The 26,655-nt window shown below is 42.9% G+C and overlaps 1 protein-coding gene, 1 long non-coding RNA gene and 1 pseudogene across 10 annotated transcripts in view; all 3 read left to right on the top strand.

Annotated features, from left to right (window-relative positions):
• The window catches only part of HELQ (helicase, POLQ like), a 41,639-nt gene extending 34,066 nt beyond the window's left edge, over positions 1 to 7,573 (top strand). For 4 of the 9 annotated variants that reach the window (XM_040479498.1, XM_040479512.1, XM_040479451.1 and 1 more), the window contains 4 exons: positions 35 to 208; positions 2,994 to 3,107; positions 4,009 to 4,143; positions 7,356 to 7,573. In XM_040479498.1, coding sequence (XP_040335432.1) covers positions 35 to 208; positions 2,994 to 3,107; positions 4,009 to 4,143; positions 7,356 to 7,460 — 528 coding nt within the window. In that variant the 3' untranslated portion in view covers positions 7,461 to 7,573. Of the gene's footprint in view, positions 1 to 34; positions 209 to 2,993; positions 3,108 to 4,008; positions 4,144 to 4,408; positions 5,285 to 7,355 lie in introns of those variants that run through there. The other 5 variants (XM_040479436.1, XM_040479489.1, XM_040479442.1 and 2 more) reach the window with 4 other exon arrangements.
• Positions 7,574 to 15,581: 8,008 nt separating this feature from the next.
• Positions 15,582 to 16,501, top strand: LOC121030190 (60S ribosomal protein L39-like; annotated as a pseudogene).
• Positions 16,502 to 17,099: 598 nt separating this feature from the next.
• On the top strand, positions 17,100 to 19,189 carry LOC121030307 (uncharacterized). Its single transcript, XR_005790170.1, has 3 exons — positions 17,100 to 17,226; positions 17,982 to 18,100; positions 18,884 to 19,189. It is a non-coding gene; the product is annotated as an uncharacterized LOC121030307 (long non-coding RNA).
• Positions 19,190 to 26,655: the final 7,466 nt, after the last annotated feature.

The following is a 26,655-nucleotide window of genomic DNA, read 5'->3' on the forward strand; positions in this document are numbered from 1 at the left end:
CAGTACATAAATTTATTTGATTGTGTCTTTCTAGAAGGTGGACAAGGACATTGTCAACAGACTATACCTGTCTTTTGTTCTTTATGCCCTGCTCAAAGAGACCAACATTTGGAGTGTGTCTGAAAAATTTAACATGCCTCGAGGATATATACAGAGTCTTCTTACTGGAGCTGCCACGTTCTCCTCTTGTGTGCTACATTTCTGTGAGGTAATTCTATTAAACAGATGACACATGCTTTGTGCATCTTTTTGTTTTAACTGCTACCAAACTCGTAAACCATTTAGTCATTATTTTCTCATTGTTGACTTATACTTGTTTTTATCTGCTTAAAAAGTACTATATATACTAGCTTATAGTAAAGATCCAAAAATGACAAAATCAACTATATATATAGTGAACAAGTAGAAAGCACCTAGTTATCCCTACTCTTAGAACCACTGTTAATAGTTACAAGTATTTGGGGGTGCCTGGGTGGCTCATTGGGTTGAGCATCTGACTCTTGGTTTCGGCTCAGGTCATGATCTTACAGTTTGTGGGTTCGAGCCCCATGTAGGGCTCTGCTCTAACAATGCAGAGCCTGCCTGGGATTTTCTCTCTCTTCCTCTCTCTCTGCCCCTCCCCCAATCGCTCTCTGTCTCTCTGTCTCTCAAAATAAATAAATAAACTTAAAAAAAGTTAAAGGGGTGCTCGGTGGCTCAGTTGGTTAAGCATCTGCTTCGGCTCAGGTCATGATCTCACAGTCTGTGAGTTCGAGCCCTGCCTCACACTGTGCTCACAACTTACAGCCTGGAGCCTGCTTTGGATTCTGTGGCTCCCTCTATCTCTGCCCCTCCCCCACTCACACTCACTCTCTGTCTCTCTCTCAAAAAATAAAAATAAACATTAAAAAAAAATTTTAATAGTTACAAGTATTTGAAATCAACTTTTAAAACAACAATTCTCCATTGATGTAGAATCTGTGGGAGAATCCTTCTCATGAGTGATAACCATGTAAAGTATTTCATTAGTGTGTTACCAATATCCGGCAGCTACTTTGTGACTCTGTGGGACCATGCTCTCTTGATTTCCATAGTATTTTGTCATTTTTGATTCCAGCATTTGGCAGCTGCTTTAGGTTTCTATGTCAAGTGTTTAGTTTATAAGATAATTCAAGAAGAAAGCTATTTTGGCCATATGCATTTGGGTGACTTTCCTAAAAGAAGCTTTCAGAGTGTCCTTAAATAACACAACAAAGCTTATCAGATTTTTCTTCTTGGATAATTTTTTTGATGAATTTATAATATAAACCTTTTTTTGCTCATTTAAATTTCTTCTAATTGAGCAGTGTAATAATCCTTTCCGTATTTGTTCCTATACTCAATTTTTTAAAAACATTTTCCTCCCATGAATTTTATTTATTTTTTAAAGTATATATGTTATGGTTTTTTAAAGAGTTTATTATTTTGAGAGAGAAAGAGAGAGCATGAGAGTGATTGGGGGAGGGACAGAGAGGGAGGGAGAGAGAGAATCCCCAGCAGGCTCCACACCATGATCACACAGCCCGATGCAGGGACTGAATTCATGAACCATGAGATTGTGACCTGAGCCAAATCGAGTGTCGGACACTTAACCGATTAAGCCAATCAGCTGCCCCATGAATTTTATTTTTAAGTTTAAAGTCTTCAGTTTCCCCATCTTAAATCCCCATATTCTGTGTATGTATAATGGCAATTAACTCTATAATACGTACTAATGAGTAAATAATCCAAAATACTTGACTTTGGGGTGAATGATAATTATTTTAGCAAATTCACATTTCTAAATATCTCCTACTTATGCTGAGTTTTAGATATTAGCTCACATTCTCTAATCACATGCTAGCTAAGCTGTAGACAAAAACTATGGGTAATAAGGAGAGGCTAGCCTTTAAAATGTGTCTTCTTGAGTTTTCTATGTTTGTTGTTCTTTGTATATAAAGGCACTTCCCCTAATATTCCATCCTTAGTTTACTTAGGACTATAAGGACTTCAGCTGCATAGAAGTGTTCAAGCAAAAGAATCTATACATTGAACTTGAAAAACAACTATAATTGGATGTTTGATCCTGGAAACAATCTACCTGACAACTTGTGCTCTCATGAGTGTATTTTCAGTATTTTAAAGTGTTTTGTTTTCTTTTTAAAAAGTTACGTAAGTAGTATAAAATCCATAGTATTAGCTAAGGCACCTTTAACTACAAGTAATGGGAAAGCCCAATAAAGTTTAGTGAGGAAGAAAGATTATCAAATGTAACAGGAAAACTAGAGCAAAGGCGGTGCCAGCGTTTCTGGATCCTAGTTCTGTCCAAGGTTTTCTTCTCTTCACTGTGTCATCTTTAGTGCACGGACTGCTTTTCTAGGGACCACAAAATAGGCAGCTAATGCTGTTCCATGTATCACATGTGCTCACAATGACACTCCAAGGTTGGAAAGTGACCTTTAAAAAAAAACTATTCTAGAAAATCTCAAACATAAAATTAGACAATGTAATAAATACCCACCCAGCTTTAAGTTATTGACCCAGGGTTTCCATTATTGTTATTGTCTTAAATATTGCTTCTGATATTTTTGCTGCTTTAAATATTGCTGCATCTTGCATCAGAATTCTTCCACATGTAATATTCTGTCTACAGGATAAATTCCCAGAGGTGGGAATTGTTTTCAGTCATTTGGGAAAGAAAAACTATCCATTCACTCGCTGGTGTTTTGATAAAAATGAACACAACTCTTCTTACTGACCTATTTTTCAGTTTTTAATCTTCTTCCTTATCCCAAAACCACTTCATCAGATTCCTCTGTCTCTGCAGTGTTTCTTTAGAATAATTTTGCCTGGAATTATTGTTCATCTCCGGCTTACCCCAAGTTTCAGAACTTACATAAGGAAACATCCTCTCTGAGCCCATTACCACACCAACCAAACTTTGAAATAACTTGCCAGATTTAAATTAATTCTGTATGTTTCTTTGTGTTCTGCAGGAACTTGAGGAGTTTTGGGTTTATAAAGCCCTTTTGGTAGAACTTACCAAGAAGTTGACTTACTGTGTAAAGGCAGAGCTCATTCCCCTCATGGAAGTGACTGGAGTTTTAGAGGTTAGTAGCTTCCCATCCCAGTTTCCCAACTGGGATGATTTCAACTAACAGGAAAATCAGATTTTACTCTTTTGTGAAGTGTTATCATGAGGTGAGTCATAATAACGGACTTATTCCTCATTTGCCAGGAGAGTTGATTGTTTTTCTTTTTAAATAAATTGCTGCCATGGCCTCCCAGAAATCCACTGTTAATCTGGCAGCAGCCCTGATGAAAAATCACATTTGTGAAAATAGAGTAACAGTAGGGCTAAAACTGATACTCCCCAAGTATATGTGTGCTTCCATTCGTCCTTAGCATCTCTCCCTTCCTCCACTCTAATGACGAATTACCTTCTGTCAGGTTAGACTAGATGCTTGTTTCAGGAAGGGGTGATTTGGTGGCAACAAGGCTGGTTTCCGTTTCCTAAGAGGGTGAGAAGAAAGCATCCTCAGCTGGTTTCTCAGCTCTGTGTCTTTAACCAACTCTTGGTTTCAGCTTATTCTGTTATTCAACCGGAAGCATTCTTCTGCTCGGGAACACACACGCGCGTGCGTGCACACACACACCCCAGTGGTCCCCTGAGTAGATAGTGAACACATTTTAAGGCTATTGGACTAGAACATGTTGATGGGGAGTCTGAACCAGTGCCCCTCACCTGAGTGCCTTAATGGGTTTCTCATTCCTGATTGCAACACACACCAGTTGACTTAAGCCACACAGAAAGCTATCTTGCAGTTTGGAACCACCCAAATCCATCTTTTAAAATTTCTCAGGGTTCTGTTGTGTTATCTCTTCATATTTACTTTATTACCTTCATCTGTTTCTGTCTCTTGCATGTGAAATTTTTCCCTTCAGCAAGACACTTAATTGTTTTTCCTAATCCCAAATTCTGATCCTACTGATTTTTGTAATACCTTTTAGGGTCGAGCAAAACAGTTGTACAATGCAGGTTATAAAAGTCTAACGCACTTAGCTAATGCAAATCCTGAAGTGCTAATAAGAACAATCGATCATTTATCAAGACGCCAGGCCAAGCAAATTGTTTCATCAGCAAAGGTAAGCAAACAAACCATTTTTTTAACCTTCATGATATTTTGTAGTGTTATCGCCTTATACTTTGGACATAAAAACAAAAACATTTAACTACAAGACACAAAGGCATATACTCACAATATGTGGATAAAAACTGTGCATCTGTTATGATACAAGGCTTCCTAAAAAGAGAAAAAGACCTCCTGAAAATTAGGCAATCTCAAGAGTTCACTGAAGTACAAGGAAGGCTGGATCTCACGGAGTTCTGCCTCCTCATCTTTTTTCACAGAAGTCCTTTCCTCAGCATCCCCGACATCTGGCCTTCCCACTTTGAGCACCTACATTGGCATGGAGCTTACAACCTCAAAAATTAGGCAGTTCTATTTTTGGACACTTGTAGTGTTACAAAAAGCATCTCAAGATAATGAGGCTAAATGTTGCTTGCTTACAATGTCTACCATTACATTGTAAGTACTACCCTCTAGAACTGTTCTGTTATCTTTGTTCATATGGTGGTTTTTCACATATTTGAAAACAGCTCTCTTTGCCTCCAAAGGTTTCTCTTTTCTGTTTCTTTCATCCATATTAAATAATCTTGTTTTAGGTGATTTACTATCCTACTTACCCTTTTCTAGATGTAGGCCAATTTGTCTTATTGACCTGTCCCCATCGTTATTGGACTTTCTGATTTTGGGGGGTATATCTGTCAGGCTCTAATTATTAGGAACGGAAACCACACAGTAATTTGAAGAGGAACATTTAAAATAAAGAATTAGTAACTAGTACCAAAGATTACTGGTTGCTTTCTAAGGGGTAAACAGAACTTCAACAAACATGGGAATGAATCATGAGGAGCATGTTCACCCTCACCTGACACCACCCCCTGGGGATGGGATTCAGACTTCATTGGAGAGGGTGTGGCTGTGGCTCACTGGACAGCAGATAAGTTCTTTCGTTGTGTTGCAGCCGATGCTGGCAAGCAGGAAACTGCCCGCTGGGATGCTGACAAAACTGTCCAGACACTCCCAAGGGTGTGCTGTTGAACTTGCTTGGAAACTAGCTTGAGTAACCATGATCTCAGGGTCATGAGTTCAAGCCCCACATCAGGCTGTGCACTGACAGTGCAGAGTCTGCTTGGGATTCTCTCTCTCCCTCCCTCTCTGCCCCTTCCCCACTGGTTCTCTCTCTCTCTCTCTCTCTCTCTCTCTCTCTGTGTGTGTCTGTCTCTCTCAAAAACTTAGTGGCTTAAAACAGCTATTTTATTTTGCTTATGTTTCCAGAATCCTAATTCTGGAAAGGTTTAGCAGCATGATTTGCACTTGGAGTCTCATGCAATTACAGTCAGATTTTGACTGGGGCTGTAGTCATCTGAAGGCTTGACTGAATTGGAAATCCAAGATGGTGCATTCACTTGGCTGGCAGTTGAAAAGTGGCTGTTATCTGGGGCTTTCAACTGGAACAGCTACATATGGCCTTTCCATGAGGCTTGGTTTTGTTATAGCATGGCAGCTCAGTTTCAAGAGGAAATGTCCAGAGAGTGAACATTTCAAGAGAGCGAGGCAGAAAAGGCAGGACGTCTTCTGAACTAACCTCGGAAGTTGTGTAGTGTCACTTTTGCTGTATATTGTTTGTTACTAGAAGGCCATTAAGATCAGTCCAGATTGAAAGGAAGAGGAATTAGACCCCACCTGTACAAGAGGGGAGTGCCAGATAATCTGCAAGCATCTGTAATGTCTGCTCTCTGGTCACAGATAATTTACATTTCTCTCACATGCAAAATATACTCATCCCTACAAGATTTATTCCTTTATGGCATCAGACTCAGGCTCAAGGTCTAATATTCTAAATCAAGTCTAGGTGCAGGTGATGTTCCTTGAGCACAATTTCACCAACAGATTTCTGGGGCACCTGGGTGGCTCAGTCAGTTAAGCGTCTGGCTCTTGACTTTGGCTCAGGTCATGATCTCACAGTTCGTGAATTCAAACCCTGAGTCAGGCTCTGCACTGACACTGTGGAGCCTGCTTGAGATTCTCTCTCTCTCCCTCTCTCTCTGCCCCTCCCTTGCTCGTGCTCTCTCTCTCTCTCTCTCAAAATAAATAAGCTAAAAAAAAAAAAATTGTAAAAAAAAAATGGTTCTGCTGGAAATTGGCAGGTATTTTTAACTACAAGTAATTTGAAGCTGATGGTGTTCTCTGTATTCTAGTAATGCTGACACGTGAGTTTTGGGCAGTTTACTTGGTCTTGTTGATCTGTATCGTTTTTAGAGGATCTATTGGGAGATTAGTTTTACGTGGTCACCATTACCTCAGCTACTGGAAAGCTTACCTGATTGCATTTTAATCTCTTCTGTATATAATGCTATGTAATGCCACGCTTGGAGTGGGTTTGTCGTATGATTTTTTCCTCCACGTGATTTTGCAGAACTTTTTATTATAAAACTTCTGTAACAGAAGTGATGCAAATACTACACCCCAGTATACACAAAACCCAGCTGCACAAATACCAACACTCGATTTCTGGGCTTTTGTTCTTAAAGTTGTTGTTGTTTGGGTTTTGGTTTTGGGTTTTTTTTTTTTTTTTTAAATGATGTCTATACCCACTTACAACCCCAAGATCAAGAATTGCACGTTCTACTGGCTGAGCCAGCCAGGCGCCCCTACTTGTAGTTTTTAAAAGAAAGAGGGAAAATCATTACTCAGCAAATATTCACTGACGTTTACTATGCACCACGTTTAGAACTCCTTTCTTGGCTCTTTATGTTTCTTTTGAAATTAGCCATGTTAATTTTAGGAGCTTGAATAAAATTTTTCTTTGAAACACTGATAGGTTTTTAAAAGATAGCATACTAAACTTTGAGGAATAATAAAAAGCATATATAAAGGATAACATTTTCAAGAGCTAATTAAATTTTTGCAAAATTGTCTTACATTTTATAGATTAAAAGTTAATTTTTAAGTGGCTGAGTCTTCAATAAAACAAATCTTTGAGGGTCTTAAACCTCCTTTATTTTTGGTGTACCAAATGCAGTGCTCAGCTAAAATGGCTTTAACTCAATGCCTCAGCTTCATTTACTATAATCACTTGTTCTTAAGTGGCTATTTTTCAGTCTCATTATTAGTTTTAATGTCTACATCGCTGATGTATTAAGATTCAAGTATCTAATAGACGGTGGTAAAAATGTTCACAATTCTCTGGCAATGCATATTTTGGTCTCATGCCTTGATTTTTTATTGCAGATGCTGTTGCATGAAAAAGCAGAGGCTTTGCAAGAAGAAGTGGAAGAGTTGCTGAGATTGCCTTCTGATTTCCCCGGAATTACCTCTTCCACCGAGAAGGCATGAAGCCATCTGACAAGCATTTTCTAAGATGACTGACTTAGTAGACATATTTTTCTTAAAGACTCTCTATAATTTAAAAATGAAAAAATACATTTTAATTATACATTAAGAACTGTGGATGATGTTTGAATATACCTCTCACCCTTCCCACTAATAACCCATCTTCTTCGATACCTGCACGTTATTTCTCTGCTCAAAAATCTAGTGTCCTCCACAAAATGAGATCCAATTGCCTCAGCATATCTCCGGCCTGCCTTTGCTGCTAGACCTTTTATTATTCTCTTAATACCTCCTTTCATCAAACTGGACTAAATCCCAAAATTTTCCCACGATTTCCAAACTCTTCCTTTCCTAATTGCTTTAATGCTATACCCACTGCATCTTTAATATGTACGGTATGCCCCAGCTGTCAACTAAAGATGCGCAAACACTGCCTCCTGGCTGAAATTGTCCAAGTACGTCCTGATCCCCACCCCATACATGCTTCTTTCCCTCCTGTAAGTATTCTGAGCCTTTCATTATGCCCATGTCCTTTTTCATACTGGTAGTTTGAAACCTCCTGGAGGACCAAGACCTTTTTTATCTTCTTTGGATGCCACCCGGCACCTAAGCCCAGTGTCACACACCAAGTAGGAACCTGTGCTAAGAATGAGTACTACCCGAATTAACAATTCAAAGATTCTCTTTAAACACAACTTAAGTCGCTTCTCATCAGGGAAATACAAATCAAAACCACACTCAGATATCACCTCACACCAGTCAGAGTGGCCAAAATGAACAAATCAGGAGACTATAGATGCTGGAGAGGATGTGGAGAAACAGGAACCCTCTTGCACTGTTGGTGGGAATACAAATTGGTGCAGCCGCTCTGGAAAGCAGTGTGGAGGTTCCTCAGAAAATTAAAAATAGACCTACCCTATGACCCAGCAATAGCACTGCTAGGAATTTATCCAAGGGACACAGGAGTACTGATGCATAGGGGCACTTGTACCCCAATGTTCATAGCAGCACTCTCAACAATAGCCAAATTATGGAAAGAGCCTAAATGTCCATCAACTGATGAATGGATAAAGAAGTTGTGGTTTATATACACAATGGAGTACTACATGGCAATGAGAAAGAATGAAATATGGCCCTTTGTAGCAACGTGGATGGAACTGGAGAGTGTGATGCTAAGTGAAATAAGCCATACAGAGAAAGACAGATACCGTATGTTTTCACTCTTAGGTGGATCCTGAGAAACTTAACAGAAACCCATAGGGGAGGGGAAGGAGAAAAAAAAAAAAAGAGGTTAGAGTGGGAGAGAGCCAAAACACAAGAGACTCTTAAAAACTGAGAACTGAGGGTTGATGGGGAGTGGGAGGGCATCTTTTGGGATGAGCACTGGGTGTTGTATGGAAACCAATTTGACAATAAACTTCATATATTGAAATAAATAAATAAACACAACTTAAACATCACCTGTCTCCCATCCCTTGTTAGATTTATAGCTCGAATGTATGTAGCTGGTTATCTGTAGGAAAAAAGGTAGTAAGTAGCAATGATTCTTTTTCCTTCTAGCTTTTTTTTTTTTTTTTTTTACTGTTTATTTATTTTTGAGAGAAAGACAGAGCATGAGCAGGGGTAGAGAGAGAGGGAGACACAGAATCTGGAGCAGGCTCCAGGCTCCAAGCTGTCAGCACAGAGCCCGATGCAGGGCTCGAACCCATGAACTGTGAGATCATGACCTGAGTCGAGGTTGGAGGCTTAACTGACTGAGCCACCCAGGCGCCCCTAGCAATGATTTGGAGTAACGGACCAGTTTAAAGTTTTATTCACCTGAGCCATCCATTGGAAACTTTGCAAAAAGACCCACATTCTAAGTTCTTCGTGCCTTAACATCTTCGACTATTTTAAGTCATTTACCTAGTAATTTCTATGTGCCAAGTACGTTGTAAGTCTTTCATGTGACTAATTTAATCCTAACAACAACACTGTATGGCTCATACTATTATTTCCATGTCCATGAGTAAATGGACACAGAGAAAACAACTTTCCCACGGAAACTGGAAGTTTGAAGCCCTAACTCTGAGGAGTTTCACAAGCCATCTAGTCTATGGCATCTTCCCAAACTTTGTTTTTCTTTTTTTAATGTTTATTATTTATTTCTGAGGCAGAGAGAGAGAGAGAGAGAGAGAGACGGAGTGTGAGTGGGGGAGAGTTTAACAGGAAGACACAGAATCTGAAGCAGGCTCCATGCTCCTAACTGTCAGCACGGATCCTGACATGGGGCTCGAACTCATGACCATGAGATCATGACCTGAGCCGAAGGTGGATGCCCAGCCGACTGAGCCACCCAGGCACCCCTTTTTTTCTCTCTTGAATGGGCATAAAGTGTGTTATCATAATTAAGAGATCTGTGTACAGCTATGAAAATGTAGGCTAACAACAATGTAAATGTAAAAGCCTAGCTGTTACAATGCTACATGCTAAATGATTGTCTTTTTTTTTTTTTAATTTTTTTTTCAACGTTTTTTATTTTTGGGACAGAGAGAGACAGAGCATGAACGGGGGAGGGGCAGAGAGAGAGGGAGACACAGAATCTGAAACAGGCTCCAGGCCCCGAGCCATCAGCCCAGAGCCCGACACGGGGCTCGAACTCACGGACCGCGAGATCGTGACCTGGCTGAAGTCGGACGCTTAACCGACTGCGCCACCCAGGTGCCCCTAAATGATTGTCTTTTTATAGTATTGCCTGATCACACACAAAATTGGAAAAACTCCACAGGCAATAGACTGTCTACTCCATATAGGGTGCAGTAACAGACATTTGATTCTGTGTAACTTTGTAAGCACTCTGAGCATTATAATAACAGCCCACTGCCCATCCTAGAAGCTATGAAGGAATTCAACCTCATTTTGTTGAGATTTGTCAAAGCTGTTCGAAAGCTCAATGAAAATATCTAAATGCATTTAACTGATGGGTTTCAATATACTTAGCCTGATGCTTGACATGGATGGAAAACAAAAGGTGGAATGTTCTCGGTCCTTGTTTCTTACACAGTTACATGAACCGTGAGCCACTGACGGTAACAGAATGAGACAGTGTACCAAAGATAAATGCTTAAAGGCACTAGAGGCAGAGAAGGGGAGGTGGAGTTTTTGAGAAAGACCTGGTGAAAGAGGCAGACCATGAGCTAGATGCTAAAAGGGCAAGGCAATTGGGAATGTCTAACACAGAGGGACAAGGGCGTTTGGCGGATGGCAGACATGAAGGTGGTCTTCTAGCTGAGTGAAGGCTGCAAGCCACACCATCTGGATATCTGAGCTCTTAAAGCAGTAATGAGATACCAAAAAACAAACAAAAAAAACAAAGCCAGCAGTAAATGGTTTGTGCTGGGCCATCTCTACTTTCTAATCTGGTGTCTCTCCTGGTCCACTAGAGGCACTCTTGAAACATCTGATAGGGGGGTGCCTGGGTGGCTCAGTTGGTTGAGCGTCAGTCGGTTGAGCATCCAACTTCAGCTCAGGTCGTGATCTCGTGGTCCGTGAGTTCAAGCCCCGCGTCGGGCTCTGGGCTGACAGCTCGGAGCCTGGAACCTGCTTCAGATTCTGTGTCTCCCTCTCTCTCTGACCCTCCCCCGTTCATGCTCTGTCTCTCTCTGTCTCAAAAATAAATAAACATTAAAAAAAATTTTTTAAAAAAAAGAAACACCTGATAGAGGTGTGCGCCTGCAGCCACGATATGGACAGAGCCATATAGAGATCAAGTTCATAACCTTAGCCTTGTTAGCACTGCGATCTAACAACCCTTGCTCCCTAGGGCAAGAACATGTGGATTTGACTGTAGCAGGATTCTCACACAGAGAATCATGACACCAAGGCTTTTTTTTTTTTTTTTTTTTTTTCCCAGGAAGCAACTCTTTTCTTGCTGGTAGGGCTCAGTTGGGTCCACTGAAGAACTGAGCCCTGAATGCCACGTGGCGTAGTATTTTATACATTTTCTATTTCTTTGTCTCTCATATATGCTAACACACAAACATGCGGCCTGATTAGGTGGTCTCATGTTACAAGGTCGTGAGGGATGTTGTCATACATATATGCATATAGCCAGGTTGCCTTGAAGGTTTTTTTTCTCCCCTCAGGGAGGGGATCCTACCACCTGACCTTTGTCAAAGATAAGCTGGCCGCTAGTTGAAGTGGCAAGGATAGACTTTATTCATTAATAACCACTGCAGTGGGGAAGAGGGCCCATGTGAACTGAGCTCAACTTCTATCCATGCAGAGGTGACAGACGTATTAAAGCCAGAATGAAGGAGTAGGCAGGGGACCAAGCTGGGGTCCCAGCAGACTGGGATTACTCCCTCTTGGGTGCTTATCTGGAGGAGAAGCAAACTCCTAGTATCTTTGTGACAGGAGGTAGTGGTGCAAGTTAGAGCAAGCCGCCCAGTGCCTGGGAGGGAGAGCCTGAGTTGTTTACCTGCCGGTTTGCTTTTCGACAGCTCTGGGTTCTTGAGCCTGCAGCTCTGGGTGGTGGAACGTCTGCATCTCAAAGCTGGAAAGAAAGGATTTACAACTGCAAGCTTTCTAAAGTAGCTGTTTTGGGTGGGGGTGTTCCTGGGGCCTCTTTGTTACCAGGTTTGGGCTGAAACAGGAATTCCTCAGGTAGATATTTTATTTTATTTTATTTATTTTTTTTTCAACGTTTATTTATTTTTGGGACAGAGAGAGACAGAGCATGAACGGGGGAGGGGCAGAGAGAGAGGGAGACACAGAATCGGAAACAGGCTCCAGCCTCTGAGCCATCAGCCCAGAGCCTGATGCGGGGCTCGAACTCACGGACCGCGAGATCGTGACCTGGCTGAAGTCGGACGCCCAACCGACTGCGCCACCCAGGCGCCCCCAGGTAGATATTTCAAAGGGGGTTGGGGTCATCCTAAGCATGCAGCTTTCAGCAATTAGAAACTATGTGTATATTCAAGTCTGTTGGCAGGGGCTTCTGAGGGGCTGGGAAATGGATGGAATCATTTGTGCTGGGAGCCTGCAGGTTCTAGAGGTCAAAGTCCAGGCCTGGTCAAAAAGAGAGCTCAGAGGAGCCTGTCTAAAGCATGGTCAAGGAGAGGATCTTTATCGCTCTTTAGTTATGTTCAAATTGCACCACTTAGCCCACCTAAAAAAACTGTCATCACTAAGGTTGGTATTTGGGTTCCTTCTATCTATATTACACAACCTTAGTTCTTTTTCTCAGCATGACCACAGGGGAGGAGGAAGAGGGTTTTGTGTAAGTAATCCCAGCTCTTCGCATAGCTTTTTAGTTATCTTTCAAGACACCTGCAGCAGGAAGAAGCCTTTAGAAATTGGAATGACCTTGAACGGTGTCCTCTCCCCCTCGCTTGGGCCTGAGCAGGTGCGGATCAGACTGACCTCAAAGGGGCTTGAACTTTTATAGGCAACAGGCTGCACTTTAGTTGTTCCAGCCAGTGCAGACATACTAAATCAAAATTAAATGTTAATGATGGTGGTGTCTGTGCCACTCTGCTGGGGAAACTAAAATGCAGAGAAACGAGGCTCTAACAGCTGTCAGTAATTGGGTCACCGCCTTCCCCTGTGCCCTGGTTCCTAGATTTACACCAGCTCCTACTATCATTAATGGCCCTGCTGCAAAAAGACTCATCTTTGCCAAGATGTTGGGATGGAGGAACATGTGTTCCTGCAGGAGAAGCTGAAAGTCCTTGAGAGAAGCATGAAGGACACAAGCCCACGTCCACACACAGGAAAGGTAAGGACAGAAGCAGAAGGAGAAGAGCGAGCTGGGCAGTGGCGGCCTCTGCTCTTGCATTAGTGAGGGCAGGGCATGCTTTGTTATCCCTTCCTGCAGAATGAGCAGGTTCTAGCAGATGCTACCCAAACTTCTTTCTTGTCAGTTCAGCAGAGAGCCTTTCCCATTATTTATCCCAATGCATAACTGGGATATTTCTGATTCATAATGGCTGGTGGTTTCATTCACAGTGGCTGGTTGGATTCCTATGTCAGATACAAGCCACTAAGCAGGCTAAGACTGAAGAATCCCATTCCAGATTTCTGCTCCTCCCTTGTGAACTTCAGTGATCTCTGGGGAAAGAGAAGGTGGAATCCCACCTTGAAACAGGTACCCTGGCTGGTCTCTGCTACAATTGCAGGGCAATTGTCCCATAGGTACGATGGTTTCATTCCGTATCTCTGGGAACACTTGTCACATCTACACTGTGAATTAAGAAGCTTCCAAGAGTTATTCGGGTGTTTCATGATGACCGCTCAGTTTGGTGTTGCTTATAAACCAACGTAAGTTGGTAGTTTTCACGTATATGACTGTTGGGGACATGGTGGAGGTGTCTCAAATACAAAGCTCTGCTTGCTATTTAGGCAGTACCAGCAAGTTAGCAATTTAAGTAGACCCAGAAATGAACCACTGGACTTGCTGTTTAAGGGGTGGGCATTGTTTCCTTCATAACGGAGGACTCGAGATGGGGCAAACGGTAAGGTAAGGTCACAGGTGACCACAGAAAAGGAGATGGGCCAGGCGTTTGTGCATTTGCTCTTAAAACCATTCCCTGCTTCTTGTTTCTCTGAATTTCAGGGCCCAGAGTCTGGATACTTCCTTTTCCCGGGCTCTCTTGCCCACCGGCCCTCAGTTAGGTTAAGCCTGTGGGGACCATAGGGAAATAAAAAGTTTTCCTCAACCCTCCTAGGGTTCCTGGCTGGGGCTGAAAATTAAACCAACAGGGACAGATGAACAGGAGAAAAGCACACACATTTATTTAATATAGGTTTTCTGTGATGCCCAAAGAAACAGTTAAGCCTGAGTATTTTTATGCTAGGTTTAACAAAGAGTAGGCAGTCGTGTAGAAACACGGCAGGTAAAAGAGTAGGGGGTAAGTACAGCAGGGGAAACTTAGTAAGGCCTATTTGTTCAGATGCTTCTCCATGTCCCTTTGTCTTTGGTGATAAGGATGTCTTCTCCTGGGGTACAGGGAGGGCAACTCTCACATGGGGATTTTATTACCTGTTTTGGGAGAAGGGCAGAAGGAAATTCACAGTGACCTTACTGCTTCTGTTTTCTCAAACCCTTTCAGCTTAAAATATTCAATATGCTACGGTGTCATATTTGACAGGAGCATGTCCTGAACCCCTTCAGGACCTGCTTGGAACCCCAGAGTTGGTCTAAACCCCAGAGTTAACTTAACTTGAAGATATTTGATTCAACAGATACAGCATGAAGCTCCCTCAGAACTTCCCTTACCTGACTAAAAGGAGAAACTTCTGAGAAATTTAACTTCCATGAATTCCTGCTAGGGGCAGGTCTGCTCCCAGGAGAGAGACCAAGAGTAAACCTACCATATTTCCCCTCTCTGGGGGAATACCATGGTGGAAAGACCACCTGCACCTATATAAACAAACATCACGACACATTTTCTTATCTCTTATTTGTTCTCCTAAAAACCCATGTGTCTTTTTTTTTTTTTTTTTTTTTTTTTTTTTTTTTAAGAAGGCGTCATGCTCTGTGTGGAGCCCAACACGGGGCTTGAACTCATGACCCTGAGATCAAGACCTGAGCTGAGCTCAAGAGTCAGATGCTTAACCGACTGAGCAACCCAGGCGCCTCTCCATTTGTCTTTCTTAAAGAACTCTATTTGGGGCACCTGGGTGGCTCAGTCAGTTAAGTGTCCGACTTCGGCTCAGGTCACAATCTCGAGTTCATGAGCTTGAGCTCCACATCAGGCTCTGCGCTGACAGCTCGGAGCCGGGAGCCTGCTTCAGATTCTGTGTCTCCCTCTCTCTCTGCCCCTCCCCTGCTCATACTCTGCCTCTCTCTCCCCCAAAAATAAACATTAAAAAAAAAAAAAAAAAGAAACCTATCTGTTCTTCCAATAGAAGCTTTTTTTCCAGCCTCCCTTTCCCCTACTAACTTAGGTAAATAAACTCCCAAATTCTAACCTCCCCTTTGAGTTACTCCTCACAGCATTCTGGCATATAATCACATTGCACACTCAAGCTAACTTTGCCTTTTTTTCTTGTTAATCTGCCTTTCATCAGTTAAATTCTCAGCCCCCCAGTTACTGAACCTGAGAGGGTAGAGGAAAAGATTTTCTTCTCCAATTTCTCCGATGAAAGTCACTGGGAGGCGATTGGGCGGCCTCTCTGGCCATGGCTCCCCCGAGGCTCCAGCTTCTGTCAGGCACCCCCTCTTCAGTCTCAGCTCCTCTGGCAGTGTGGCCAGTGCTGTCAGGAAGCAAGAATTCCTGTCCCCTTCATGGTCCTGCTAGCCAAAGAATCAAACTGACATGAAACAGATTAACAGGAGAAAAATCATGTTTAGTTACAGACCTGGGGAGCATCCACATAGACATGGAAATTCCAAACACAGTCAGGCAGCATGAAGTATATATGTCATTCTGAACCAAGCAGAACGGGGTCGTCAAAGGTCTGGGTCTCCAAAGGGAAGGAATGGGGTCTTTAGGAAGAATGAAAAAAGGTAAATGTGTGGTAAACAAACGTTTGCTGGGCCACCGAGAAACAACGGGCCATGGAGGGCTTCCATCAAACAGGCCTTGCTTGGCTCCTGCCTGTCTACCACGCCTAGTTCACAGTATAATGTAGTTATCTAGGGTCACAGCTCTCCACCTGGAGCAGGTCCTCAATCCGAATTCCTTTTAGGTCTCTCCTCCTCTCCGCCATCATGACGTGTGCTGCTGACTGTTTCTTGCCATGTCTTCTCACAAGACTTTCAGGATCAAGCGATTCCTGGCCAAGAAACCAAAAAGCAGAATCGTCCCATTCCTCAGGGGATTCGGATGAAAACTGGTAATAACACCAGCTACAACTCCAAGAGGCGGCATTGGAGAAGAACGAAGCCGGGTCTGTACGGGATCATACCTGAGGTGGCACACGTTTATGCCGCCTGAAGGTCACGTGTTCCTACTCCGTCACTCTCCAAACCTCCCTACTACCTGATCTGTTGTATCACGGAAAAGACTTTTCTCTGTTATTATGCTTCTGCACCTGTAGGTTGGTTCAGTAATAAACACGTGAGACCTTTTGACTGAAAATAATTAAATAAATAGAGAAATAAATAAATATAAATAAATACATTCTTTTTAGGCAGTTGTGGGGGGGGGGGGGGGGGGGGGCGTAGGTAAAGAGTTTTTCCGAATCTGCTGGGTCTTGATTGTTTTTAACTCAAAATAATCTTTATGCCAAAGCGGCCCATCTTGGGGTGGCCTGCCCTTGGCCCCTACTGTTCCCACCGATGGTGGTGGCTCTGGTTCCTGGCTTCCTGGTACCACCTTGTCCCCTGATCTCTCTAGTCCTACGGGTAGTAGCAGCTCTCTGCTGTTGCAAACATGTGGCTTGCTCTTCCTTCCCTTCTCCCCCATCCTTTCTTTGACTTTCCAAGTCTTTCAACACTTTTTTAAGCAGTTGCCTACATCATACTCCCTCAACTGGATTATCTAGTATGGGCTCTGTTTAGAAGAGAATGTTAATAATCAGGGTACATTTATGAAAATTAATACATTCATACTGGTACAAAATTATTAATGAAACTAAAAACTTTTTTAAAATTTCACCGATGGCCCCAATAATGTATTTCCAATAATATTTTTTCTGTTCCAGGAACCAAACGAAATTCCATATTGCATTTAGTCATCAGGCCTGCGTAATTAACTTTGGTTTCTGACAATTTATTGGTCTTTTCTTGTTTTTATGACTTTGACCTGAAGACCTCAGTTATTTTGTGAAAGGCGCTCACATGGTAGGTTGTTTCATATTTTCCCATGATTAGACTGGGGTAGTACATTTTTGGAAGAAATATCATGTGCTATAATACCCTCCTCATTGCATCTATCGGGAGGAGGGGACATGATACCATCCTTCGTTATTGTTAGAGATGTTTACTTTGACTACTTAGTTCAGGTGACGTCTGCAGATCTTGACATTGTAGTTACTACTGGGACATTTCCATTCTCTACTGACTACAAGTGAGTCACCCTGTCTACTTAGTTCATAACTTAGGGGAGACAGCTGTAGCTCCTGTTGCTTGAAGGCAAAGTATCAAGGTATTTGTGGAAATGTGTTAAAACCACCACAAAAATTAACTGTAAATATTTTGAGGTAAAATCTTTGCAACTAAAAAAAAAAAAAAAAAAAAAAAAAAAAAGAGGATTAAGACCCACCTCACGTCCCCATCCATTTGGGGAGAACAGAAAGCTCGAAGGGTCTGTGAGTGCTGTGTGCAGGTTGGCCACTAGATTCCCAGCCCCGGCTTTGATGACTCACATTAACAGACAATTCAGAAGCAATGGTTTCAGACATGGCTAGATCCAGGGCTCCAATTTTGTGTCCAGGATATTTTCGCCTTTTATCTTAATTCTGCTTCCCACTGAATTGCTTCCATTCTCAGTCAGCCTCCCCCATGACGGTGGCCAGGCGGCTGCCTGCAGGATCATACTCTCACAGCCAGGCAAAATCATCCAAAAAAGCATTCCTCTTTCCTCTTTTTCACGATAGCCGGAAAGATAGAGTGCGGTGATTGACAAGGCCTTGGACACAAGACAAGCCCTGGAGCTACAATGATTCAGGTCAACCCTCCTCCCAGCATCACAAGGACTGAGAAAGAATGACCAGAGGTGCTGTGGGGGCGGGGGGTGGGGGTGGGGGGGGTGGGAAGGAGACTGGTGGCTGGGTGATACAAACAGAGATGTCTTCCACTAAGCGGACTGACCCTCAGTTCCACGGGATATCCGTGCTCAGGCCACAGCTCCAGCATGCCTCAGACAGGTGTGGCTCAGGTAGTGAGGGCAGAAGGCTTGTTGGCATCCCAGCCCAGGCTCACCTACCTCTTTGGTTCATGTGTTTTGATCATTTGTCTACATCGGTGCTTTTCAACCGAGGGCGATTCCCACCCCCACTCCGCTTAGGATATTTTATTATGACCGAAGACGTTTTTAATTGCCATAAGTTGGGGGAGGGGGTTGTCCTACGGGCATCTAGTGGGTGGAGAAGTCAGGATGCTGCTAAACATCCTGCAATGCACAGGCCCGTCCCAAACCACGCAGAATCATCTGCCCCCCAAAATGCTCATAGTGCCGTGGTTAAGAAACCCTGGTCTAGGCAATCGGAAAAAGAGTATGTTTCTGCTGTTTTGCCAAAGAGGAAAAACTGCATACCTGACATTCACTGAATTACTAACCCCCCCCCCCCCCCCCCCGCCGACTCATTATCTACCGAGTTAGGTGAATTGAGAAGTTACCCCACCGTATGTGTAAAGGGCTTAAAGATAAGGGGCTTAATTCTACCTTTTGGAAACAAGGAAAGAGACCTTCCTTTCCCTTTTCTTTCACAATTTCTTTCTCTGTTTTTCAAACGTATGTAAATCTTTTTTTCTTCTTTTTTTTTAATGGCTGCATCAGCCTCTTGCCAGTCTCACAGCTCAGAAATGCGTCCCCCAGGACCAAGAGCCATCTCTATGAAATGTACTCCTCAAGGAAGATGGTGCCCTGCCTCGCAGTTTCCTAGGAGAAGACAAACTTAACTTCAACTATCATCTGAGTTCACGTTGCAAAACCTGCCGAATGTCACCGGGGCATCCGCTCAGCTGTAAGGGCGCAAGATTTCCCCGCTGTCTGCCATCTCTTTAGCAGATGGCCAGAGATGCATATCACATTCTGGTTTAATGCTTATTCAACAAAAAAATTATTTTCTTTCTCTTCTTTGTAGAGAGGTTTTCTGAGTTGAGAAGACATTTCACTTTTCATTACATTTCCACAACACATGCTAGTTTATTAGAATAGTTAAAAAACAAAGTCTGGGGGCGACTGGGTGGCGCAGTCGGTTAAGCGTCCGACTTCAGCCAGGTCACGATCTCGCGGTCCGTGAGTTCGAGCCCCGCGTGGGGCTCTGGGCTGATGGCTCAGAGCCTGGAGCCTGTTTCCGATTCTGTGTCTCCCTCTCTTTTTGCCTCTCGCCTGTTGATGCTCTGTCTCTCTCTGTCCCAAAAATAAATAAACGTTGAAAAAAAAATTAAAAAAAAAAAAAAAACAAAGTCTGTCAGAGATGTGGACACGCATTCCTCATTTCCCAATAAGGCTATTTGACCCCAATTTATTCTTCTTTTCTTTTCATCTTCATTCAGTTCAAGATTAAGTTCTCTGTTGTATCAGTGTCTTAGAACTTGTCCTTAATCGAATTGTAATCAACATTAGTATTGTTTTCAAACAACTCGTATGTGATCTTAAAATCACCTTTGCTTCAAAAGGACATGTCAGTATTACATAGTCCTTCCCAAGGAATCATTCTATTCCTTTCTTGTTTAAATCTCTCCTTTCTTTTGTTTTTTTTCTTTTTTTTTCTTTTATTTTTTTCTTTTTATTTTTTTTAAATTTTTTTCAACGTTTATTTATTTTTGGGACAGAGAGAGACAGAGCATGAACGGGGGAGGGGCAGAGTGAGAGGGAGACACAGAATCGGAAACAGGCTCCAGGCTCTGAGCCATCAGCCCAGAGCCTGACGCGGGGCTCAAACTCACGGACCACGAGATCGTGACCTGGCTGAAGTCGGACGCTTAACCGACTGCGCCACCCAGGCGCCCCTCTCCTTTCTTTTGTTGATAGGAGCTCTGCTTGATAAAAACAGCTCCCAGAGCTGAGCTCTAGTGAGGAGTAGTGACCAGCTGCCGTATTTCTGGCAGACAAAACAAAATGAGCTCTGGTTTCAGGTTGGGGAGGCGAATGCTGAACCCTTGTGTTAAAAAAAACAAAATTCAACTGAGTACGTTTTAAAGACTTTGTTGGCTTTATTTGATTCATGAATCAGAATCTCATCTAGCAGATAGAAAGGAGCTCCCAAGAGCTGTGCAAAGTGAAAGAAAGACTTTTATAGGCAGAAGGGGGCAGGACAAGGAAGTTACTAGCAAAGAGCAGAATTTTGGTGGCAAGGTCACCCTCCTTTTGGGAACAACAAGGGTCTGTCAGGCAGATTACCTCTCTAGTGCTAATTAGGTAATTCCTTGTTGACTGGTCTAAGAGTCCATTCCAGGGAGAGGTTAAGACATTATGTAAGCAGAAAGAGTTAGGGGTCCCCAGATGTTGGGTAACATCATCAAAAACATGTGACCACCAACAGACCCGTGAGCTGAACTGGGGCTCCCGGAGACTCCTCCCCCCTCCCCTGTCCTTGGAATACAGGTTCCACTTGCCTTTCCAGCTCCCAGAGGCTGCTCCAAGGACACAGTGTTGAGATGGTGATGTGCTGTTGAAAACACCTGCACGGTATACTTGACTGGCCCAGTTAGGGCCTCTTTATAAAACTCTTAAGATTTGGAGGGCGACGGTGTGGGGATCTATTCATCTTGCTGCGGCCCAAGACAAGCCTCCTAGGTAAGTTCCCTTTGCTATTATTTAAATTGCCACCTACCAACCCAGGGCGGCCTGCCTCTTTCTTCGGTCTCTCCCTGCCCTCTGATTGCTGCGGCAGGTTTCAGATTGCACCAGGAAAGCTCCCGAGAGGGCTGTGAACCAGGAAAAGAAAAGATGAGACAAAGCTTTTGTGAAACAAGACAAGTCATTTTAGGCCCGCAGCTACTCTCCCAGGTCTGTGCCTAGCTTGCCCAAGCACACGGCTGGCAGAACCTCCCAGGAGGTGCTGAATTACAAAGAAATGCAGAAACCTCAGCAGTAAAGGATTTCAAGGGAACAAAGGAAATGCAAAAACTAAGTCTCTACCAGGCTTGGAAATAGCCACACCTGATCAGAGACAATAAACCAGTGGTTAAACTCCCAAGTGCAGATTCAAAGGTGAGCAAGGCCCCGCTTGCCTTACCTGAGATCTGGAGCCCAAGACCCCATCTAGTTTATAGCTGCTCTTGGAGCAGGCCCGCAGCCACATCCTGTCGTCAGAGTTACCTCCGCCTTATTGTAATGTTAAAATCTCCACCCAAGGAGAGCACAAGCCTCCCTAACACAACCTACAACGTACTTACAGTCGTGTTTCCTTAAGACACATGCGCAACCTCGTGCCTACCTCGACATAAGATGACAAAACTCCCCTTTCCGAATAGTTATCCTGACTCTAAATAAAAGAAACCCACTCGTCCCTGCTCTGGGAGTTAAGGCTTTGTAACTTATTCCCTGTGATCTCATTACTTGCTGCATGCACATAAACTTTCTTCCTTCATGTGACCCCTCTACCTGGAGTCTTCTCTACCTGAAACTCACCAAGGAGCAGACTCACTTTAATCTGGTTACAATTATGGGTACATTAAGTTAGGTATTAGGTCTTGGGTTGGTGATGTGGGTTTAGCACAAGTGACTCTGTGGTAGGGTCCCCTCCCTAAGGAATGTGAAGAAAAAAAAAACCCTCAAGGCATATGCATACGTGACAACGTCCCTCGCGACCTTGGAACATGAGACCATTTAATCAGACCGCATGTTTGTGTGTTACCATATATGGGAGATGAAGAAATAGAAAATGTATTTAAAAAAAAAAAGTAGGCCATGTGGCGTTTGGGTCTCAGTTCTTCAGGTACACACCCAACTGAGCCCAGCCAGCATGAATAAAGTTGCTTCCTGGAAAGAAAAGTCTTGGTGTCACGACTCTGTGAGAGAGAGAGAGAGACAACTCCATTTGGAGCAAACTCCATTTGCTACAACTCCATTTGGGGCCTGTTGTCTCTTTTTTTAACCTTTGCATCGACTACAAAATCGCAGAGGAAATGACTTTACCTCCTGCTGCCTATGTAACCAGCAAGCAAGGAATGCTAAATATGCAGCATATGTTTAAAAAGCCATGTCAAATCTGGATTGAAGGTCAAAACAAAACAAAACAACGACAAAAACCCAGCAAGTAAGAGTGATCTAGGAAATGTTGCCTACCTTGTATTTCTAATTACTTTTGTTTTTTATTTTTTGAGCAGGAGAGGGGCAGAGAGAGAGAGAGGATCCCAAGCAGGCTCCACACTGTCAACGCAGAGCCCGACGTGGGGTTCGATTCCATGAACTGCAAGATCATGACCTGAGCTGAAATGAGTCGGACGCTTAACCCACTGAGCCACCCAGGTGCCCCTGTTTTTGTTTTTGTTTTTTTTTATACTATTTATTAAGAACGAAAGAGGATTTTTATCATAAAACTAACATTCGCTGCTGAAAATTTAGAAAATAAAGAAAAATTAACAAAAAAAAAAAAAAAAGGAAATTTTAAAATGTCCTCATCCAGAAATAACTCACGCTGACACTTTGGTTTGTATTCTTTCCTTCTTCCCTTGCAAACTTTAACTTCCCTTGCAAATTTTAACAATGTAATTAAACGTGCTGCCTATTCCTTCTGTGTAAGGGAGAGAGGGGTCACTGTGGACATCTGTGGTTCCGACATGGTTCAGCAGTTGCTAAAAGCTGATGAGTACAATAATGATCACACTGGTTTTGCTTTTTTGTTTTGTTTTGGCAGAATCATCCATCCTTGTTAAGATAATATTCCAGGATGTTTGTATTTGTACATAGTCGAGCCACACAGCAACAAATGAAAAAAATAGCTCTTTTCCAAAGCCTTTGTAGGAGAGGAAAGACGTTTTCCTCTAGTCTCTTAGGTTTAGTGCCCATGGCTTGTGAATTCAATGGGCAAAAGACACATTAACAGGAGAAAAAGGTTTTTCAGTGTATATGCAGGAGCCAGTCAAAGAAGCAGCTGGCTAGTTGAATGGTTCAAGTTAAAGGTTTATATATTTAACAGCTTCTATGGGAAGAACAAATAGATTCCTTTAGCAAAGACAAATGGATTTCTAGGAGAACAAATGGGAGATAAGAAAAACTGTGATAATAGTGTTTATACGGATGCAGTGGTCTTTCTGTCTTCTTCGTGGCCTTGAAACACCCCTGGAGAGGGTAATTATGGTAAGTTTATTACTGGTCCTGCTCCTAGGAGTAGAAGCCACCCCAAAGAGAATTTATGGCAGGCTCCTTTCTTAGAAGTTTCTGCTTTTAGTCATGTGAGGGAAGCTCCAAGAAGGCTTTTTTCTACATCAGTTGAATCTCAACTATCTTCAGCTTAAAATCATCTTCATGCCAACCCTGGACGCACCAAGTGAGTCCCCACATCTTCAAAGAGGGAAACGCAACAAAAGGAGGGGTTGGAAGCTAACACTCTCTGAACCATAGGGCTGGGCCAGGTGCTTTATCCACAACGGTTCCACAGGTTAGGTTTGATTGATTCCATTTTACAGATAGCAAACTAGAGGCTCAGAAGAGCGAAGCAACAGACCCTATAATCTGAGCCAATTTGTATCAGAGAGCCTAGAATCATTCTACTTTTATTCAACAAGCATCTGGTGAGTGAATTCTATGTGGCAGGGTCTATGTGGTGGGTCTTTGGCTGAGCTCCCAGAAACAGAGCTGAGATGCGAATTCGCGTACAAGTGCTTTATGGGGGAAACAATGTCTCAGGAGAAGCAGAATGGGGAAAGCAGAGCAGAATAGGGGAATCCAGTGAGGCAAGCATGTGGTCTCCACGGAAGCCTAGCTCAGTCTCATCCCCTGGAGACGCTCTGGAGCACAAATTGCATCATGGAGTTAAGTGCCCTTCATCAGTCCGTCACTTTAGCCAAGGCAGCAACTGTGGATGCTACACAGCAACAGTGGGGGGTGGGCACGCCTGCTGGCAGGGGGGATCTGGGCCCCCCCAACACCAACCACCTACCTCAGGGAGTCTGCTGTGGCCCAGTGCTGCTTTTGCCTGGATGGGCAAATGTGTCTAATCTGGGGGAAATAAAATGGAAGAAACAGACAGGAAGGAGAAGCTCCTTCCTCCTGCAGTGTCCTTCCAGCACCTTCTATTGATAAAATCTAACCAAATGCTCGCTGCAAACAAGAAGCGCTTAAACAGTCTAGCCCACTATCACAGAGCAGACGATAAAGGGTAGATTTTGAGGCGAGTAACAATAAATTGATAACTGGCACAGCCACTAAGATCACAATTGGACAACAAACCTTCCTTTGCTTTTCTTCTTTTTCTCCATCCTTGTTGAGTGTTCATTATGCTCAACCAAAAAAATTAGCAAAAGAAGAGTCTGTGCTGCCTGGCTCTTTTGCTGGAGCCTACGATGTGGACCGGATGGGCCAACGTTCAGTCTTCCCACTGCCAGGAAGCTCTGAACCACCCATGGGACCAGTGTGGCATGATAAACAGTAGGAGAAAACCCATCTGGGCACAGCCCCAAAGGCCAACTGCTTTGGGGGTGCTGGGGAAAGGGGGAATCGAAGCCACACAGCCAGGTTCTACCATACATTGTTCAAGCAGCTATGGCCGCTCAAACTTTACTAAGATGACGGACTTCTGGTTGTTGGATTGGGTCTCAAAGGTCATGCTGTTGGGCACATTCCCGGAGTCTTCCTTAAGGTCATCAAAGTAGCCAGTGTCTCTCTTTCGTCCTTATGAATTTTTGCAATGCAAACAGGGTTGTTATACATTTTCATGAAAATATTTTAAAATTATATTTATATTAAAATATAAATTGAAATTTTATTTAAAAATAATTTCCAAGAAATTAGCAGAAGAAAATACAATGACATTCTAATAATAATATCTTTTCTATTGTCATAAAGACAATGCCTTGTCATTATTATCCCCAGAAGATACAGAGGACAGTCAAGCACGGGTAAGGGCTTTTCCGTTCTGTTGTCTGTGATAATTGACTTCCAAAGTCAGTTTTGCATATGCGCTCAGCCTTAACTTAGACTTTAGAGCTGAGTGAACCTGTCAGGCAAAGAGCTCATCTATACTCAACCTCACACACACACACACACACACATACACACACACACACACACACACACACACACAATCCAAACTGCTTACTGGTATTACACACTTCCTACATTTTTTAAGATTCTATTTTTAAGTAATCTTTATACCCAATGTGGGGTTCAAGCCCACAAACCCAAGATCAAGAGTCGCACACTCCACCAACTGAGCCAACCAGGCACCCCACACACTTCCTATTTCTATATATTAGGGTAATATCTTTATATTACTTGTGTTGCTGGATTTTTTTTTTTTTAGCTTTTAATTGCGCACTTACAAACATGAGAAAAGCTATTCATTTTTTTCTAGTGATCAACAAAAAATGTACTAAAAATTTTTAAATGCCTTCATCTTTATGGGGTGACTTTAGAAATTATTATTATGTTCTTACATTTTCTGGAATATTGCCATTTAGAGGATTAGTGATAATTAGTGGAAAACATAATACAGTATATCTAATGAAAATGTCATTGATGTTATTCTATTTAGTTATATTTACTTTTGTGAATGAAACAAATGCTTTAAAATGTTTGTTGGGGCGCCTGGTTGGCTCAGTCGGTTAAGCGTCTGACCTTGGCCCAGGTCATGATCCCATGCTCCGTGGGTTCGAGCCCTACGTCAGGCTCTGTGCTGACAGCTCGGAGCCTGGAGCCTGCTTCAGATTCTGTGTCTCCCTCTCTCTCTGCCCCTCCCCTGTTTGCACTCTGTCTCTCTGTCTCCCAAAAATAAATAAATATTTTTTAAAAATTTTTAATAAAGTAAAATATTTGTCAATTTGATGACACAGGTAAGTCTGGTGAGCAGATTGGAGAGAATAGCGTGGAGTTCTGAGCACTAGCGGCTTCTCTGCAACTGCATCCAATGGCCTGTTCTCAGTCCTCACTCTGTTGACTTCTTTGAAATGCCTAATTCCTATCTTTTTGAACTAGATAAAGTCCCATTTCCTCCATCTCTCTGATCTCAGCCTCTCCACTCCTCTTGTTTTCAATCCCCAGGCAAAGGAATTCAAATCTCCCTAGTCCCTGCCAAAGTGACTCATGCACATAATGGAGCTGCTGGCTTCCACCATAATTGATGGTCACCAAATTTATTTTATTTCTGTTTTAATTTATTTGTTTTCTTTGAGAGAGAGCGAGGTGAGGAGAGGCAGAGAGAGAGAGAGAGGGAGAGAGAGAGAGAGAAAATCCCAAGCAGGCTCCACACTGCCAGCACAGAGCCTGATGCGGGGCTCAATGTGGGAGTCAAACTCATAAACCGTGGGATCATGACCTCAGCCAAAATCTAGAGTCAGACGCTTCACTGACTGGGCGCCCCCCAGGCGTCCCGATGGCCACCAAATTTAAATGGGGTTCAGTCCTGCCTGGGAATCATATTATATTTCTCTGACCAACTA

The sequence above is a fragment of the Herpailurus yagouaroundi genome, unplaced genomic scaffold (assembly GCF_014898765.1).
Source record: "Herpailurus yagouaroundi ecotype Mexico unplaced genomic scaffold, PumYag 28, whole genome shotgun sequence".
Taxonomy (NCBI): Eukaryota; Metazoa; Chordata; class Mammalia; order Carnivora; family Felidae; genus Herpailurus; species Herpailurus yagouaroundi.